Source organism: Artemia franciscana, chromosome 15 (assembly GCF_032884065.1).
Source record: "Artemia franciscana chromosome 15, ASM3288406v1, whole genome shotgun sequence".
Classification (NCBI taxonomy): domain Eukaryota; kingdom Metazoa; phylum Arthropoda; class Branchiopoda; order Anostraca; family Artemiidae; genus Artemia; species Artemia franciscana.
This window is the reverse complement of record NC_088877.1, coordinates 38,925,120-38,946,452: the sequence shown is the minus strand read 5'-3', so window position 1 is coordinate 38,946,452 and position 21,333 is coordinate 38,925,120. Positions and strand designations below refer to the sequence as shown.

General features: G+C 34.9%; 1 protein-coding gene across 1 annotated transcript in view; it reads left to right on the top strand.

Annotated features, from left to right (window-relative positions):
• Positions 1–17,415, top strand: part of LOC136036450 (diphosphomevalonate decarboxylase-like) — a 48,432-nt gene extending 31,017 nt beyond the window's left edge. Inside the window, exons 5-7 of the mRNA XM_065718690.1 lie at positions 6,036–6,079; positions 12,158–12,280; positions 17,157–17,415. Coding sequence (XP_065574762.1) covers positions 6,036–6,079; positions 12,158–12,280; positions 17,157–17,392 — 403 coding nt within the window. The 3' untranslated portion in view covers positions 17,393–17,415. The remainder of the gene's footprint in view (positions 1–6,035; positions 6,080–12,157; positions 12,281–17,156) is intronic.
• The last annotated feature ends 3,918 nt before the right edge of the window (positions 17,416–21,333 follow it).

The following is a 21,333-nucleotide window of genomic DNA, read 5'->3' as shown; positions in this document are numbered from 1 at the left end:
AATATTACATTGGGTCTTGGTGGACTTGCAGTTTTTAGAGACATGACCTAACTTCATGCATTTGGTGCACTGTATAGGCTTTTCTTGGTATAATCTAAATGTCTTTGGCTGTCCAAAGAGGAAAATTTTTTCTACCATTGTTGAGAGAGGTAAAATAAACAAGACACTTTTGCTCAGTACAAGTCCAGCTTCATTTGGCCTACCCAGTCGGAAGGCCTCTAGCACTGGTATTCCTTCACCTTTGGAGTTCATTAGCCCTTCTTTAAGATCTGCTAGTGGGATTTCAGGGGGGACATTGTAAATCACAATTTTTTGTTGTTGTCCTGTTTGTAATGTTGATTTTAAACTAGCTGTGACATATATGTTATTGATGCAGCTAATTTCTAGGGCTTTTTTGGTGTCTTTACCATCCATTAACAAAACATCTAGGACTCCATCTCTTGTAATATTTGCAATAAAGTTGCATTTCAATATTTGTAACGGTGCATCCTGATCTTTAAGATTTCTTTAGTTGTGAACATCTCTGATTTGTTAGTTGGGGTGAAATCCACAAGAGGTTTGGGTAGAGGGGATCTTGTAGCTTGTTTCTGGTTGATTCTCAGTCCTTCTGGCTTAGGGGTAATTTCAGGAGGGGTATTGGAGAATTTCTTTCTCTTTCTGCTTTCAACTAGCTGAAAATCATCATTGGAGTCTGATTGACTACTTGTACAAGGTGAAACATCTTCAATAGCTAATATCGTGGCTGTACTATCATCATGACTGGTTTCATCATCATCAGAGGGATGTACATCCCCCAGGGCTGACCCCCTCCCAGAAGGGGGCCAGGCACATCTAGTTTTGACATTCAGTCAAGGAAGGCAAAAGGAGAGTAAACTATGTACAAGGCACTATAACTTATATATATAGAGCTAGAAAATACTCGACCAAAAAGGATATTTAGTCAGCTTATTCCTGTACTACAAGATTTATAAAATTTCTCTAGTACAATGATTGGAAGCACGTGTTGAAGGTTTGAATCAAAGGCCATGAATGAAATATAATGAATAAAGGCCAGAATAAAAATGTAGCCATTATACTTGAAACGATAAAACCCGATAATGGTTGCCCTTAGACATTGAAGCATAGCTAAGCGGGGATATGAATAGGATTTAACTCTATCTATTGAAGCTACATGTTCCGTCTCATTGTGACAAGTCTAGTTTTGTTAGTAATTTTAAATAATTTTGAATCGTATGGCTTTTATCCGAATACAATTTTTGTAACTTTTCGAGTGTTCTCCCATGCCGAAAATTTACTCTTTAAGAAACTGTTGCTTCTTGTACTGAGTATTTAAGTGAAAGTAAGGGTGTTCGTTGGGGTCACTGACCATCTATGGGTCTTCGTTTGATGAACAAAATTAAGAAACCCAGAAGCAATGGTGATTTTCAGCCAGTTGAACAAAAGCGAAATTGAAATGACAAATCAAATATTTTAGCTAGATCATAGATATTCCTTCTCATTTTAAACCTAGTTCAATTGACCTTGCTAACAAACCTTAATAATTGCTAGAAAAAGAATTCTTACCCAATCTAATTTTGAATAGTTTTTTTTTTACTTTTTCTGGCTCAGCGTTGCCAACGCGGAACAATTGTACCATTTAGGTACAATTTAGAATTCCTCGTACAAAGCGGTACAATTAGAAATAAATTGGTACAATATAAATTTTCTTGTAAGTTTTGGGTTTATTGACTACATTTTTATTCTGATATCTGTTCAAGCTTTAGTTTATGCAAATTTTCTTCTTATTACGAAAAGTTTTAACCCGCTGCTCAGACGGTACAAATTAATCTCTCGCGGTACAATTTTAGTCGGAATGCTGGTACTTCATTTCAAATTCCAGTTTCAGATTTTATTTTATGACTTGTTTCAGCGTTTTCCTGCCTTACTCTAGATCATTTCGAAAATGCAGTGTTTTTTTCCTGTGTTGAGCTATGAGGACGCTTTGCCGGAGGTCTTGGCCGAAATATCTGCTCTGTGTTTTTGTTTTTTTTTACCTGGCTGAAAACCACCCTCATTCCTTTTTTAGCGTCTTGTATATCCAGTGTGGTTTTCGAACGTATTAAATCTGGTTCTCTAGCCATACATATTACAATCCTTAAGTGAAATGACTTAAACATGATGAAACATGCCTGATTTCTACAACAGGATTGGTTGTGGAAAAGATGGGGGTGGGGTGTTGTTGTTCAGTAGCAGGAGTCAACTGGAAAAAATTCAGCTTCAAAAATAAGGAATTACAAGCTAATTGTGTTAGGAATACATAAATTTAACAGTGAATGATGTATGCTGTACTTGAATTTGTTTTTTGAACTCTATATTAGGGCCTTTTTTTCTTAATCAAAATATAATATAAAAAGGTTTCTGTTTTTCATTTATATTATTCCAAGCTTTTACCTTATCCCCATGCTCAGTCTTTTGGCACTTATGACACGAGAGTGCTTTTTATGTCACAATTATAATTAATATCAATGATTTTTGTATATGTGTGTCTGTGTGTGAAGTGAATTTTTTATGAATCTTCTCATGCACCTTTTAAAAATTTCTTACAATTCGCCCATTTTTGGATTTGGGTGAACTCCCTCCCTTCCTTCCGCCAAAATAAATTCCTGCTTGGTTGCTGAGGCTGTAGATGCAAAATATTTACCTGAAATGAAAAAACTTGTAACAGAACTACTTTATTTTGTGCAAGGCATACCAGAATACGGAATCGCTGTCTCTTTCTTACTTTGCAAGAATAAGAAGTTATCTAAAGATTGTGGCGTGTATTATGCACGGGAAGGGGGATCCATGCTGCGCATCTTCTTCTCTGAAACCAAGATTTCTAAAATTTTCACTCGCTTTGTCTTAAAATTTCATATAATTTAGGTGTTATAGTGAATTTTTTCACCCATTTCTTCCACCAAAATGAATTCATGTGTGCGTACCGGTACTGTGGACATGGAACCTCTACCAGCATTAATAAAGCTTGTGACAGAACTGTTTGGTTTAATAAGTGGTTTATAAGATTACTTATGGTTCGCTCGTATCGACTTGTAGTACTGTTTCTCACTTACTCCCAATATTCAAGGTATATGTTAAGTATCTGAATTTTGAAACTGCGATTAGTGAAGTTGTGTTTCTGTTGCGCATCATGCAAAATATATCACTGGAGTTTGGAGCAACGCTTTACTATTAAATTTTTGGTTAAGATTGGAGAATCGGTAAGTTTAGCGTTAAATAGTTAAGACATGCCTATGGGGAGCATCCTTTATCCCAAGCTCAAGTTTTTCACTGGTACAAAGTACTTTTGGAGGGCAAAGAAAATGTTGAAGATAAACAACATTCAGGGATGGCTTCAACTTCAATAACCGACAAAAACAACGAACATGGGAAAACTCTTGTGAGATCAGTCATTTAACATTACAAATGTTGAGTGAGCGTTTAAATTCGAACAGACTTGCTATTTATTTTTATAAAACCATCATTGAAAAGCTCAGAAAAGGGGTCATTCGCGTGAGCACAGTCATTACAAAGAAATGGTCCATCATGACAACGGCCCATGTCACACTGATATTTCTTTAAAAGAATTTTTACCTCAAAAGACATTACTATACTTCTCTATCCCCATTATCCCCCTGACTTCAGTCCCTTCTTCTTTTTTCTTAAACTGAAAAATATCATCAAAATCGTCATTTCGGGTTTCTAAAATCAGCCAAAAGATAGCAAGGACATGCTGAACACAATAATGGTTGAAGACTTTCACCGCTCTACGAACAGTGAGAATAACGTCTACATCAGTGTACAACTGCCCAAGGGAACTACTTTGAAGGGTATAACATCGATGTTTGAAAGAAAGGAAAACTTTGTTGAATAAAAAATCATTCTCATTACTTTTTTTCCCACACCCCGTACATGTTACTGCTGTAGTATTTTGTCATGGGGTACGTTCATCATGGGTACGTTCGGACTTTGGACTCTAGATGACCGTATTTGAACTACAGTCAAATTAAAACGGTTGAGCCCCCTCCCCCGTAGTCACAGCCACTCTGTTCGTCTTACATTCGTAATATAGTTGACTTTTCACGACTCTTATCGCTGAGTAGGGTCAGAACATTAGCTGCTTATATATTTTGAAACAATCGACAAAGGTGGTCTTTAACAAGGTGGACAAAGGGTATTTAAAAACGATTCGATTTAGGCTCCTCTAAATATATTGCCTGAGAATCTGACTATGACCTTGGTGAGAAAATTTTTAAGGGAGCAAACTTATTTACAGAAAAGGTAGCATATCCTTGGCAACTCATTTTGAATTTCTGAGCTTGGAATTCGGTGAAGATACATTTTGCTTGGCTAAGCCATCAAGTAGCATTTTGAGTTAGCTAGTAAGTTGTTATTATGACAGCGTTCCAAATTATTAAAAAAATCCCTCAAACTTAATGGTCTCCCTAGTAAACGTTCAAAATGAGTGTTAATCCAGAAATAAATCCTAGTTCGAAAGCTAGTATAAAATACATTCGTTTATTGCTTGAAAAAAGGCTAGATCTATCCAACACGAAAACAAATAGAAATTATTCCGTATATGAGGGGGTGGGGTGCCCCTTCCTCACCCCTCGTTCTTTCTGCCAAAGTCTCAAAGTTCTTTGAAAATACTTCTCATTTAAATTCAACACTCATTCAAAAGTCAAACTTTAGCGCAAAGAATGAGAGTCTCAAACACAGAATCATTTCTGTTCACTGTAAGTTTTAATGTTGCTCCTTATTTTCAGTTGAAAAAAACTCTTTTTTTTAAAATTAATTTCTGACTGTTTTTCAAATTATACCAGGATATTCCCTCGTCCTGTAAAATTTTGTTTGGAAACTTTCTTCCCCACGGAAAATTCTCCCCATGGAAAATGCCCTGCAGAAAATCCTCCACCCCCCCCTCAAGAAAAAAATCCATACATGTCCCCATAACAAATATTGTACGTGAACAACGGGCAAATTGTGTAACATACATCCCTTTCCCTACGAACTATGAGGGTCACGTCATCCTTAAAGTCATATTTATTGAATCTTTCAATTATGCTGAATCAAATGGTTATCTCAAAATTTCGATCAGATGTCTTTGGGGGGAAAGGGTCGTGTGAAGGGGCTAGTTGTTTTCCAATCTATTTGGTCAGTTAAAAAGGACACTAGAACTTCTTGTTTCCGTTCGATTGAGCCTTCTTCTTTTCTTCTAGGAGCATTGGTTCGGTACGATCACCCGTGAAAAAAAAACGCATCTGTGATCTTTCTGCTCTCTCTCTCTTAAAAAAAAAAAAAAAAAAAAAAAAAAAAAAAAAAAAAAAAAAAAAAAAAAAAAAAAACGAAAGTTCCATGTTTTTATTTATAGGAACTTAAAATTTCTACAGTAGGGTTCTCTGATATGTTGAATCAATGGTATGATTTTCATTCAGATCGCTTGAATTTTTATGGGGGTTTTCATCCTTTTTCGAAAATCATGCACAACTTCTCAGGCTTGTAGCTTTTGATGGGCAATATTAAGCTTAATAAATTTTATTTATTAAAAATCGCCATAAAATAACAATTCTGATGTATCTATTGTTGTCTAAATTTCGCTTTCCAGGGTATCGCTTGCTATTGGGCCGCGTCGCTCTTTACTTACAGTTCGCTACCACGAATCATTTGACTACCGTGTTCCAACATCCAAACGCAATCTTTGTTGTTGATAACTATGCTAAATAGATTCTCAGTGGCATAAAATAGTTAAGGACAGAGTAATCAAAATCAACATAACTAGACAAGTAAATATCTAAAATAATTAAACATACCTACTTAAACAAATAAATATCTAAAATAAGATTTATTAATAGAATAACGACTAAGACAGGAGATGAAGCATCGATTGCTTGCCAGTTTTCTCTAAGCTAAAGACGTCTTCCTGGAAAGTTGATCTAGGTCTATTCCAAATGTTGGAAGTCCTAGAGTTTTATTTGCCTCAATATAAAAATATAGATTTATATTTTAATTTTCATTTATAGGCCTTTTCCAATTAATGAAAGGATGAGAACCTGTATAGAAGAAGGTATGTCTTTTTTTCGAGTTTACAAATAGTAGCAATAGTAACACAAAAAAAGTATTCAGTTATATTGTATTCTAAAAACTATAAAAACAACATAATATAATGGTAAGAAGAACAAATTACAGTAACCAATGAAAACTAATAATATCGTATTGTTCACAGTAGTGACCGACTGGCAAAGAGCAATTTATCGTCCTACTATAGATCAAATTTGTAAATTGAGAATTAGAGGGAGGAGGGGTATATAGCCCAAAGCTTTGCCTTTTACAAGCAATTTCAAAACATATTTTTATTTTATTTTTTTCCCACTAAGGATGTGGTTTTTCATGAAAAGGTAATTTACACAAAAATGTTACGAATTCCATAGTCGACGTCATAGATACCAAAAAACTTCTTTCCCAGCTTTCCCCCAGTTGTTATATTTTTGCTTTAATTGCGCTGTTATATAATACAATAACAACCAAGAATGTTCCAATGCCTATGCTCTCTGAAATATCTGAATTGCGCATTGCCATAATCATCGTTTTATTCTTTAATTTCAAGTCATAAGGTGGCAAATCAGCAAAACACCGATAGATACTTACTGTTATTTATGGAGTTATTCATGAAAAGCTAATTAACACAAAAACAAAATGTTATTCTATAAGTACTTTTAAAGTTATTTAAACGGCATGGTAAATAATAATTATAAAACTAATCATCTTATTTATTGTATGAACTTCTTGTTAGGAACTATTTATCGTCCTATTGTAGATCAAATTTATACATTTATTTACGATTTGATGTGATTATCCCTGTCGGTTTCTTCTAACCGCAGATTCCGAAGATCCATTATTTTTATTTTGGATTCGTTGTGACGCTTGTTGGTGCATGTTTTCTAGTTTGTGCTTTTGTGACTCATTTGTGACTCATTTGTCACAAATGAGGTCTCATTTGTGCTTCATTTTTGTGCATCATTACCTCGGACTTTTTTTCCATGTCTTTTGCTTTGGCTGCTCGGATTCATTTAAATTCATGTTTAATTACGCATGACGTCGTAGATGCCAAAAAACTTCTTTTCCAGCTTTTCCCCAGTCGTTATATTTTTGCTTTAATATTTAACTAATATTGCTTTAATTTTGGAACATTCCAATGCCTGTCTCCTGAAATATCTAAATTACGCATTGGCATAATCTTCGTTTTATTCTAAAGTTTTAGGTCATATGTCGGCAAATCAGCAAAACACCGGTAGATACTTGCCAATCTCCTTACTAGCAGTGAATTGCGTGAAATTAACCTCCCCCGTCTTTCTTGCTGAATAAATACATAGTTCACTCTAAATGCTCAAACTAGGTCTTTCAATTGCGCAACTCTTTTTTTTCTTTGTTATTTTATAGCGAATGCTAGTCAATAAGGAGGAAGAAAAGAGTCAGGCTTTTATATAAAATTTATGAGCATTTTTAGCGGGCTCTCACAGGGGGGGGGGATTAAGTGAAGCAATACGTTCTATTATGAGATTTGTAAGTGTTTTTTTTAAAGTAGTTTTCAGAATGCTAGATAGCAATTTTCAACTGGAGTAAGGAAAACAAGGTGCCACTTTAAGGATCCCTTTTAAGGGATCAAAATGAAATTCAGGAAGAAAGCGATTAGTATATTTCGAAAGAGCATAAAAAGACACACCGATTGACGTCTTCGTATTCTATCTAGCTCAGTAATGGGGCAATTTCAAAATTTACCACATGCTGTAGTAGACTTTTGCATCAAGGAAAAGTTTGAAAAGTGGATGAAAATAAAGGAGTGGTAATTGAGTATTCATTCGATTGTTGCAAGATCAGGGCAAAGGCCAAACTTCACAATAATAAATTTCATTTATCCTTGTTAAGAGTCAAATATAAATCAAAATTGTGTTGTATACTTGCTTATGCACCTGACCTGTAGGTATTAAAGGAGTTTAAATGTGTATTAAGATTAAAATAAATTTATAGATCTAAAAAATTTATTGCTAAACCCTACTACCTTTCTCATGGGTAATACTAATTCAACTGTATTGTATTCAACTTCTGTATCGATATCAATTCCTGCTTATTCAGGAAAGACAAATTTCAAGGACATGGTCTGACCTACACCTATACATGCCAGATGTGAAAACCTGGAATTTAAAATAGAGAAAATAATTATAGCGATTATAAGAGGCAAAAAAAAAAAACAATAGAGGGAATCCCGCTAATCGATAGACTGGTTAGAAAAACCTAAAATAGTCTTTGCTGCACACTGACTCCCTCATATGATGTTAAGAACGTCTGGTTCCTCCTCGAAGACTTATGGAGGAGTCCCTTAATGTCTTCTATTGAATAACTACTTGAATGTGGCTATTTCTCCATGTTTTGTAAACTTTAGTATGGCTATTTTGTCAAAAGGTAGAAATATCTTAAGTGAACTTCACTTTACGTACAAAGTTTTCTGTTCTAATTGGATAAGTTACGCTACATTAAGTTTAAATTTTGACACTTAAACAAATCCTTTCAAAAAAGGTTAACGTAAAAGTCCATAAAACTGTCAAAACCATAGTCAAAAATCGTCACAATTACATGTAAACTATTCAAAATTAGAACGTGAAATGGATTTGATAATTCAAGCTCTGATGAAGCTTAGAAGGCTTTGTAGTAAAAGTTTAGTAGTTTATTTACATAATCTATTAACTGCTTATTCAGAAATCCTATTTTGATACTACTATGTTGACTTTTCATAACCTAACGTGAAATTTTTTTTGAGCTGAAGTCTACTAGGCACAGCCTACGTTACGGACAAAATTTCTGCGTAAGATTATATAACGTAACAAGTGTTACGTTATGCTAGTGTGAAACGTTTACGGTGTTGTGTGAAAGCACCATTAGTCGGAAATGAATCCTTACACTCTAACTAGTTTTGATCCAATCAACTTTGAATCAAGTTTGTTTACTTCTTAATTTAAAGTTTACTTATTATTTGGCCTGTTCATCTTTTTTCATCTTTGATTCTTTATAATGTTCATAGTGAAAATTGATCAAAATCTTTAATCAATTTTTTCTCACATTTAGTTTTTAGCGCAATTTCACTCTTAGGTAATGATGTCTTAACGTTGGTTTAAAATATGGCATTTAGTCTTTCAGAGTCTAAGGATTTAAAACTTATCATTTAAATTGACTGGATTTGTATATTAATGTTGCTTTTCAAAAATGACAAAACTTTATTTTAGAAAGGTCTTTCCTAAATCTATACTAGTTGTATAAGGAACATTTAGACAAACACAATTCGGAAAATTGCTTGATCTAAGCTTTAGGGTAATTGTACCTTATCACTGTTTACCTAGAAAACCTCAAATTTTTAGTTGCTTTGTTTGGACAGGATTGTAATTATGTTTATTGCTCGATTCTTTTTATAATTTCTACAAGTTATGCAAATGATTGAACAAATTATCTACTGGTTTTAAATCCAAAGCGACCTACATAGAAAAATGTCTGGAAAAGTTTTTCAAAGTCACTGGCATGGTTCGTAAATAGTTTTTGTAACACATATATAGAAATTCCGAGGGGATGGAAACTTTAAAAAAATCGCGTCGTGCAAAGTGCACTTATGCCTGGGATGAAGCGTGTCACGTGAACAATTGACATTTCGGGATGTACATCAAGTGGCGAAGAGTGGGCAACCCCTTGAGAAATTGATTGTGTTTTCTATGAAAGCTGGTGATCAAGTGGAAGTTCAATAGATTGATGCTCGGCTTCGTAACCAGGAATTGGCTCCGCCTCTCGCAGGGTTGGGCCGCGGTCTTATTACCTGTCTCTGTAAAAAAGACCTAGCAACTGAGATTTTGATTTGACACCCTATGGATGCACCACCAATGGCTCAGCAGGATCTTTAGCCTTATGGAATATGGTGCTTAAATGCGTAGATGATAGGATCTGTTTATTTTTGAATTCAAATAGAATAGTTGCGGGCATCAAGTCATGGCTAATAATAGAAAAAGCCAAGACAGATAGTCCAATTGAGTGAGAAGCTAACCTGGCTTTAATTCCCCCCTTATTAGGATTGTATAAAAAGGAGCTTAGTTCATTTGTTAATAGATATGTCTATCTGTTATCCGTCTATAATCAGTCCGAATGATGTACTGATTAGGACTGATGCAATATTAAAGCCGGTCTCAATTTCTATTTTTGTTTTATTTTATTATAGAAATTTGCTGATAAATTTTCAAACGAAATCGATTCCTTAAATTGATTCCATATAAATATCTTCTAAATAAAGGCTTGAAGGCCCTGGTAAACACATTTGCAAGCTTTAAAATAATATCTGCTATCCATTTTTTTTTCTTTGACAAAAATAAGCCACTTCCACTTATGCGGAGGTTATTAAAAGAGTTTATTTTTCCGAACTTATCACAAAAATCATGAGGAAACTGCTCTGAAAATTAAAACAGAACAAAGATTTCTCAGCAAACTCTCGCACAAACTACAGCTGAACATTTTTAGCTTAGAACTAAACGGTTCTGCTATAGGCAAGAACACCAGCAGAAATTTGGATGAGCCTAACAAAACTGACGAACGGGCTAAAATTTAAGGCTATTTAGTCAGAAAATCTCCATATTTTTTTGTGAATACCAAATAATTTATCACTTCTAATCCCTTTGTAGTCTTTAAGGGGTGGGAGTGTAACCCTGTAGGCCTTTTTCGTGTCTTGTCTTCGATTATTAATAGTGGGAACAGCGTGCTCTTTTCATTTTTAAATTACTTTCCTTTCCCAAATCGATTGGTTTTGCAGTTTCTTAGCATGGACTCCAATTCATAAAAAAGGTGAAATTGGGTGGGCACGGATTGGCTTTTTATTTAAAATGAACATACAAAGAAAGATGTATGCAAATTTTGAGGGGGAGAGGCATTTTTTTCTTTTCAATGAGAATACCAAAGAAAGGTATTGTTCTAAATATAGGAGTGGGAGTGGTATAAAATCTTGGGAGTAATTGCCTACCCTCAGCCCCAATTGGCACTCCTTGTCTCTGAGAAGTACTCTGATGTCTTTTGACTGATAAACTTTCGGCTGCCCTGTTTTTACATGGTGGTCAATAACTTCCCATCTTATTCTATAATGAGAGATAACTGTCAGGAATAGCAACGTATCTTCATATGGTTTCGTGGGGCATCTGTACATATCAATCACGTCTTTTTGCGCTACATACGACTTTATATATTGCCTTGTGATCGAATATCTCACGCTCTTTTATTTTTTTAGAATGTTTATAAAATCTAACGTTATCGTTAAATATGCTATATTTATATTTATATCGTTAGATAGTTATATAAATAATGTTATCGTTTAATTCTATAATAAGAGATAACTGTTAGGAATAACAACGTATCGTCATGTGGTTGCGTGGGGCATCTGTACATATTCAATCACGTCTTTTTGCGCTACATACGACTTTATATATTGCCTTGTGATCGAATATCTCACGCTCTTTTATTTTTTTAGAATGTTTATAAAATCTAATGTTATCGTTAAAATTCTGTTGAATTATCATTTGTCTTTTACAACAAACAATTAGTCATATTAGATACACTCCCTGGTTTTATTATTTCAAATTCATTAAAACAGCAAAAGGTGATTCTACAAAAATTTTCTGTTTCCTGAATCCCTTCTGTAAACTAATCTTCACTCCAACACTACTGCCATACCAGAGATGTATAGCTTCATGGGAGATCTTTGAAACGCGCCCTTTTCCAATGACTGTAGATGGTGTGACAATAGCCAAGTAAGGACTTGAAAATCAAGGAGCAAACACAGTGGGTCTGCATGCCTAATATGTTAGCTACAACTATTCTGATATTATGAAGTAACAATTGTTTTCTAACTTCCTACTATCCCAATACTTTACCACCACCCCTACCCCTATAATGCACAAACATATAGCCCAAATTATGTATTTTTTTCATTAAAACAGCAGAAACTTTTAGGAAATTACAAGAAGACGTGGAAAAACTGCTAAGAGTTGAGGTGAGATGAATTGGCCTCCTTGGTGTTTGCCTGACTCATCCATTTACTTTCATTTATTGGGCTTCTTTCATTTTTTAGCTAAAAAGCATATCTCAGAGGAGAAGAAAGAGTTATCAAAATATAAACTGCGGATCTGCTCTGAAAACAATTTTGCTACAGCTGCAGGACTTGCTTCAAGCGCTGCAGGCTTTGCCTGTTTAGGTAAGGCTCTATGTTTTTACGCATAGTTTTTCTTATTCGTCTTTTTTGTGTTTTAGATTCTCTCTAAAGCTATGTTCGGTAGTCAGTTGCCGGATTCGGTTTTTTGGACCGGAATTGGTGCTTTGGTAGCCGGATCTACCATCGTCCCTTGAAGAAAGTCTTTCAGTGGAGGAATATTTGGTTCGTTTTTCTTTAAATCAGAGCTGAGATATTTATTTTTCCAATTATTAATTTTTTTTTAAATGAATAAAAGCTTTCCTTGTATATACTGGTAAAACGTTATTTTTGGTATACTTTGTTCTTTGTTTCTGAAGGATTACAGAATGAACTTTCGAGCGTTTGCTTGACAATGGCTACATACATTGCTGAGAAGGGCGCTTGGCAAGGAACATCCCTTGAGAAAATTAGGGCCTAGCAAGCAACACAGAATTGCAATGGATATTGACTAAAAGATGGAGGACGTGTGTACAGATGGGATGACCCCAGGTGTCTTGTTATTGTAATGAGTTATTATTAATACTTGTAGACTGGGAAAAAAGTTTGCTTAGTCACAATCTATTTTCGACAAAACGCAAACCAGGATATCCTCGAATTAGATGGGAGGAGGTTACAAGAAGAGATTTATAAGGAAGAGGGAACTTCATGAGAAGCAATATAGAATGATGCTTTGAACGAGGCTTGGTGCTGTGATAAGTGTTTATTAGTAATAGTAATAGTGGTATAATTAAAAGCCATAAGTTATGATAGAAATAAATTTGTGACCCTGTGATAAACGGGCAATTGGGCAAAATTGTGGATTGAGTTTAATACTTTTTGGTGACTGAACTACCATGAAGTCAATTTGTGAAGTACATTTATGTAAATTTCATCAGTTAAGTGTAAAATTCTCTTAGGTAATTATTCTAATAATATCTGGAATCAATCCAATAATATTCACATTAAACCATAGCTTAGATTTATGGCAGTATCTATCTTTTGTTAGTGTAATCAGGAAGGTTAGGGGTTCTAGAACTCCAATGATATATTTTTTTCCCTCATTTGCTGTTGGTTGTTCAACATGTTCGTCATTTTCAAACTTGGCACCTGCTAAGGGTTAAACTACATAACTGCATATGGAGACCTGCTTCATTAAAAATTGAGTTCTTAGCTTTTCTGGATTTTTAAAGCCGTATATGGTTGTGTAAGTTTCCACTAAACCAATAAAAACCAGATTTCATTATAATGTCCTTGGTACTTTAAGGTAGATTTTTAAAATTTTTGACCTTTTTATTACATAATAAACAAAAATATAAACTATTACAAATATAAATCATGAGGCTAGGGAAAAATTTAAATTTTGCTAACACATAGTGATTAACTACATAAACATTCCTGGAGACATCCTAAATTAAAAAAAAAAAATGATTAAAAAACCTACATAAATATTTCTAGAAACATCCTACACTATTAAAATAATAATGAAAGGAAAAAAGAAAAAAACAATCACCTTCTTTCAAACACCCCCAGGGTAACAACCCTCATCCAAATACGAGGTTTAGCTAAACGAAAGCTAAACCTTCTTAAGCTATTTTGTATCATATGTTTTTAGCTTATTTTGTTGATTTTTGGCCCAAATTCCTTTTTTTTTAATTTGGCCCGTGCTACTACTAAAAACTGCCTAATTTCATATGAAGGTCTTTTTTATCAAAAACTGGATTCCTGATTTATATTATTTATTAAAATATACTTGTAAGATAAATTGTTTATTAAGATATACAATGCATATATATATACATATATATATGTTTTGATTTTCCGGGACGTTTCTTGTGGTTGTTTGAAGTTATGAAATTTTTAGAGGAGTATGACATTTTGGTCAGTGTTACCACCTTTAGGCAAAACTAATTAATTATAATTTTTCGTCGGTAAAATTAAAACATCAACAGTCTGGTGGTTTCGAGAGACAACAATACTTACATAGGAAAGCTACACCTTTCTTAAATTGTTTCAGGCCTTCGATTTTCAGCTTATTTTTCGCTGATTTTTTTTTGCTATCAAAACTGCATAACTGCATTTGGAGGTCTTTTTCATCAGAAATCAAATTGCCGATTTATCCCGGTTTATAAACCCGGTTTATAATTAAATAAAAAAAACAAGTTTTTTAACTAAAAGTAAGGAGCGACATTAAAACTTAAAACGAACAGAAATTACTTCGTATATGAAAGAGGCTGCTTCCTCATCAACGCCCCGCTCTTTACGCTAAAGTTTGACTCTTTCTCTCAATTTTCTTTTTAAAACAGTAAAAAACTTTAGCGTAAAGAGCGGGGCGTTGATGAGGAAGCAGCCCCTTTCATATACGAAGTAATTTCTGTTCGTTTTAAGTTTTAATGTCGCTCCTTACTTTCAGTTAAAAAAACTTTTTTTTTATTTAATTTCTGAACGTTTTTGAACCAATGCATGTTTTGATTTTGGCTCTCCACAGAAGAATAATTAAAACGAAATTTGCATATTTTTTTTGGGCTAAATGGCTTTCTCATAATTTTGATCGAATGATTTTGAGAAAAAAAGAGCAGGGGAGGAAGCCTAGTTGCCCTCCTATTTTTTGGTTAATTAAAAAGGCAACTAGAACTTTTAATTTTTTACGAATCTTTTTATTAGTAAAAGATTTACGTAACTTATAAATTAGCTTACGTAAAGAACTTTTGTATTCTCATGTTTTTATTACATATATGAGGGGGTTCGCCCCCTCGTTAGTACCTCGCTCTTTACACTAAAGCTTAAATTTTGTCCCAATTCATTAAGAATGACCCCTGAATCATAAAATCCATAGAATAAGTAGTTGAAATTACTAAAAATACTTTAGCGTAAAGAGCGAGGTATTAGGAGGAGATGAGCCCCTCATATGCGTAATAATTTTTGTTCGTTTTAAGTTTTAATGCTGCTCCTTACTTCCAGTTGGAAAAAACTTTTCGTATTTATTTTTTCATTGTTTTTTTTTTAAATAATGCTAGAAAATCCTGCGCTCCCTTCATGGAAATTTTCTTCCCCCATGACAAATTCCTCGATGGAATTTGCGTTTGACAAATTTCCCCCAACATATCCCCCTCTTGTCAACCCCTCCCCCCAACCAAAAAATCCCCCTGAAAACCTCTGTACACTTCCCAATAAGCATTACTATATGTAAGCACTGGTCAAAGTTTTTTAACTTGTAGCCCCTCCCACGGGGACTGTAGGGGTGTAAGCCGTCCCCAAAGACATAGTTATAAGGTTTTTCGACTACGCTGAATAAAATGGCCATCTCTGAATTTTGATTCGTTGACTTTGGGAACATAATTAGCCTGGGAGGGGGCCTAGGTGCCCTCCAATTATTTTGGTCACTTAAAAAGGGCACTAGAACTTTTCATTTCCGTTAGAATGAGCCCTCTCTCAACATTCTAGGACAACTGGTTCGATACGATCACCCCTGGAAAAAAAACAAACAAACAAATAAACACGCATCCGTGATCTGCCTTCTGGCAAAATATACAAAATTCCACATTCTTGTAGATAGGAGCTTGAAACTTCTACAGTAGGGTTCGCTGATACGCTGAATCTGATGGTGTGATTTATATGACTTTTAGGGGGTGTTTCCCCCTGTTTTCTAAAAAAAACGCAAATTTTCTCAGGCTCGTAACTTTTGATGGGTAAGACTAAACTTGATGAAACTTATATATTTAAAATCAGCATTAAAATTCGATTCTGTTGATATATCTTTTAGGATCAAAATTCCGTTTTTTAGAGTTTTGGTTACTATTGAGCCGGGTCGCTCCTTACTACAGTTCGTTACCACGAACTGTTTGAAACATCTTATAAGTAAGATGTAGGCTATTTACGGTTGTTTAGGTTTCCACTTACCTGTTATAACAATCAGGTATAATTTTTAATGTCCTTGGTACTTTAAACTTATTTTCCGCAAGGTGTCACATTTCATCTCCTAAATACTAAACTTATTAAAGAAGAGCAGTGAGTGCTCATCTAAAACCTTTCAACTTGTTCTGACCATGAAGAACAAAATTGATTACTGATGTGAGTGATATATTTCCCATTTAAGTTAGTGACATACATCCCTTACTCTTTTTCTCTTATCAACTCTCACAATAGATGTTGTAATTTTGTGTTACGATTCGTCATAGCCCCCCTCCTCCTACGCTAATAGCCCCCTCCATAACAATGTTTTGTTATTCATATATAATGATGCTTTCATAGAGAGAACAATCTTTCTTTAGATGTGTGCACTTCAACGGTTTAATTTTTTTTTCATCCAATTCGTCTTTCGTTTTCTTTCCTATCTCTCGATTGCACAGAAAAACATGTCGATACAACTTCCATGTTTGAATTACGACAATACATTATGCTTCATAGCAAAAGATGTAATATTTTTTTGTTTTTAGTGCTTCTTGAACAATAAAAATTTGTGTGAGGTGTGAGGCATATAGCTGTGACAAGTCTTTATGTTTGACAATATATACATTTTTAAATATTTGAAAATATTCAGAGTTATATTCGAAAATAGTAAGCAATAGCAAATACTACTATTCAACATTCTTAATTTTTAAACAAATATTTCACTAGTTTCTGACAAACATTGTTTAATGTTTTCCTGCTGAAAGATTTGTAAGTTACAGTATAAAATATTATGCACATGTTTACTTTTGGCGCACTTATGCTAGTTTTATAGCATTTCACCGAATAAATTTTTGGCCCCATAAATTTTACCAAATAATTTTAAAATTAACTCAAATAGATCACTCAATTTGCATCGTTGTTGCATACAATTTTTGCAGTTTTATTTTCTTATACTTTATATAAAAAGTTTGCTTTTTTTCTAATGTTTACTTTATTGTATTATATATTTTAGTCTATTGTCTGGCCCAGGTTTATGGAATTGATGAAAAAGTTGTTGATTTAACAATTTTGGCAAGAAGAGGATCAGGATCTGCATGTCGTTCCATCTATGGTGGATTTGTTTGGTGGCAAAAAGGGACTTCGGATGATGGTCATGACTCAAAAGCTGTTCAAGTAGCATCAGAAGCTAGGTGGCCGGAGTTAAGAGCTGTGATATTAGTTGTAAGGTTTTATGTTTATTCTTATTAAGTATAATATGAAAAAAACTTCGTTTTCTTAAAGAGTTAAAGAGGCTGCGTCCCAAAGTCGAACCTTAAAACGTACAGGAATTAGGAGAGGCAGTTGGGGGGCTGCCGCCCCCCAAACCCCCGCTTTTAAAGACTCTTTTGTACAGGTTTTTTGTTGTGGGGGGCTTCCGCCCCCCTAACCCCCCGCTCTTGGCTTCGGAAAGGCCCTTTTTTAATTAACAAAAAATTGAAATGAATGAATAATGGAATAACTTCGAAAAATGTTAAACACAAGAGGACAGGAGAACCATTGCGCCGAAACTAGTAATTAGTAACAATGAAGTCCCCCCACAACAAAAAACCTGTACAAAAGAGTCTTTAGAAGCGGGGGGTTTGGGGGGTGGCAGCCCCCCAACTGCCTCTCCTAATTCCTGTACGTTTTAAGGTTCGACATTGGGACGCAGTCTCTTTAACTCTTTAAGAAAACGAAGTTTTTTTCATATTATTTCTGTACGTTTTTCTACAATCCATGGTGGATGTAATTTAATAATAATTTTCCATGTTTATTTTCTCGCTTTCTGTATCAATAAATTCAAACTGACAAAATTATCTAATTTTGATAATTTTAATAGTTTAGCAGCTTAATTAAAAATTTAGCAGCTAGTGATTTTTACCCACCCGCCTCGGGTTTATGGGCCCAGCGGGCTTCCGCTGCGCCAAGCTGCTGTTATGCTTGTTATCAAACAAGTTATTACAATAGAAAATTTCACCAACGGCTTCAATTAGGAAATCAATTTAAATGGTTCTTTTAAATTGCTTCCACTCAAGCCTTACCCCCGCTTCAGTATAAATTCTTGTGAACATTCCAGTATGTAATTCTGATCACATGTTTCCATGTTTATTTTCTCCCTTTCTGTATCAATAAATTCAAACTGACAAAATTACCTAATTTTACAAATTTTAAAAAGTTATCAGCTAGCGGTTTCGATCCACCGACCTCTGGCTTATGGGCCCAGCACGCTTCCGCTGCGCCAAGCTGCTGTTAGTGTAAGAATTTTTCAAACAAGTGATGTTATTACAAGAGAAAATTTTACCTTCAATGGGGAAATGGGTTTTTCTAAGCTAGAAAATCGGGGGGTTAAGATTTTCCGACGAAACTTTCCAGGTAAATTACTCGGAGAATTCCGCGTCGAATGAGTCTTCGTACACTCAGATCCGATGTCGGCTGTGACCTGTAGGCGTGGCAGAAAAAAAGGGTTTCTGTCATTTTTCTCAAATAAAAATTTTACGGATTAAGACAGAATTTTTTGAAGCTTTCAGTCAGTCTCACCATGTCGAGATGATCATTTTGATGTACTTGATGTTGAAATTCGTAACTTTTAACAACAAAAAACTTAACATGGGCTCTTATAGGGAAATGGGGTTTTTCTAAGCTAGAAAATCGGGGGGTTAAGATTTTCCGACGAAACTTTCAAGCAAAATTACTCGGAGAATTCCGCGTCGAATGAGTCTTCGTACACCCAGATCCGATGTCGGCTGTGACCTGTAGGCGTGGCGAAAAAGAAACAAAAGGAGAACATGAACATTAAGTGGCAATGCGTGGTTTCTGGAAAACAGGGAAGGAGTTATCGGATCGAGCTGAAATTTCGCGGATAAGCTCCTGGGCCCTAGGGGACTTTAACTTGTGAATTTCAGCCCGATCGGACAACGTTAAAGGGGGGCTGGGGTTGGGGGGGTCGAAACTTTCGGCCAGATTTTCCCCATGAAGGCAAAGTCGGAGGGGGATGAAATTTGGCAGGTTTCTTAGTTGGAGCTCGGGCTACGAAATGCATCCCTCCCCATCCCTCTGCGACCACTGGAACCGAAGATCGCTTAACATTGTCGTGGTTCGCCTCTTTAAAGAGGCACGAGTGTGCCTCCTTGATTAAGAAGCTTATATTATTTACAAGGTTTTACTTGCATTTTCGTTTTGTACTACTTACTTTTATTTGTAGCGGGAATCAGGAGTTTCCACCTTGCCAGATATCAAGAATCTTTGAGACCTGTTTGAGCCACGTGTTGTGGTCTACTGACAGCTGCTTTGCAAATGGGAGTCATTGAGTTGTCCATCTGTGCAAATTTTTTTTTTCATTTTGTAGCTAGTATTAAAGCTATTAACTATGACCAACTGGCTTCATATCCTGTGTAGACTACTTCAGAGGCATGTCTACCATCTGAAGTTGCTTTTGGTCACCAAACAAGTCCTTAAAATCTGTTTGTCTATTGAGTTGTCCATCTATGCAAAAAAAAAATTCGTTTTGTGGCTAGTATTAAAGCGCTTAACTCTGACCAACTGGCTTCATCTCCTGTGTAGACTACTTCAGAGTCATGACCACCATCCGAAGTTGCTTTTGGCCAACGAACAAGTCCTTAATTTCTGTTATTACTACTATTCCTGACATCTAGTAGTTGTATCACGCTACTTGATGTCAAGGCAGCTGCACACGCTCCTCCTCCATCGCAATCTATTCAGAGCTCCACCCTCTACTCCCTTCCATGAAGCTCCTACGTCGTTGAGTCTTTTTTGTGACCTCTTCTTATCTTAATTGAGGACGTCCTGCTTTTCGTTTGTCCCCGGTTTCTTTTGACCTTAACGGAAACCTTAACGTTTCTTTCATTATAGCCCTAGAAATTGGGATAAAACCACGTTTTCATACAGCTTAACATTTATAATCCGGTTATTCAAACGAGCATATAGAACTTTCTTTATTTTTTTAACTAAAGTGTTGTTTTGTTTTTATTCACTGCTTTGTTGAAATTAAAACCAGTTTTTCTCGCTTAAATGAATTAATGATTTAAATGAATTATTTTAATTATAGTGTTGTTTTGTTTTTACTCACTGCTTTGTTGAAATTAAAACCCGTTTTTTCTCGCTTAATTTTTAGCACATGGAACTATCCTTAAATTATTCATCTGGAAAATATCTAGCACATTCGCCTCAACCTTTCAAAGTGCTAAAGCTACGGAGTCATAGACATACTAGACCTACTGCTCTTCTAGTATCATACTCTTAGTTTCAGAGACCCTTCTTCCTATTCTTCCAGACTTTTATTATATGCAAAAAGCAGCGTTTGACTGGCTATTCTGCTTTTTATAGCTTCACCCCATCTACCGTCCTTATTAATGCTACCTAGAACGCTTTTTGTCCGTACAAATTCAAACATTAACAATCTGTTTATTCCCAAGTGCGTTTCAAAGGAGAGCTGCACCTTCTTAATCTGATTAGCGTCTTAAATTTTTTGCTATTTTTCCTGGGTTTTTACCTTCTTTTTTTTTTTTTTTTTTGGTGCCTGTTACTATGAAAAACTGCATATGTAGAATTTTTCTTTTTATTTATTGAAAATCGAATTCTTGGTTTTTCGTAAATTTTCAATAAATATAGTTTTATAAGTTTCATTCAGCCAATTAAACGATTTTATTTCATTTTCACTGCCCTCAGTACTTTAGTTATTCAAGACCATCCTTCACAAGTTTTGTACAGAAGGATTATCTTTGTGATTTTCATACATGATAGGCCTAATAACCAGTCTGATTTCTTGTCCAGAGCCAAATCAAAATGAAACTCAAAGTTTTACATATTAATTAATTAATTACATTAGTAATTAATTGCTGTTCGCACGCGATCGTATTTTGACACGAATGATCTTTTTTATTCGTGAGTAAAATTCGGTTTAAGATAGTTTTCTCTGTATGAAAAACTTTGTACGAGTTCCTTTCTTTCATAACTGGTTTAGGCTTTTGCGTTGTCCAGTCTTGAAAGCCCTTTCGTAAAAAGTCACAGTTCTGATTCTGAGTCAATGCTGTGTTCGCATGCTACTTGCGACTGCAGGGCCCGATTGGGGCCAATCTTTCCAGGCAACTTCACCCTTACACCCAGAAAAAGAAAAAGAAAAAACTGCTATCTACTTTTGCCTCTAAGATTTG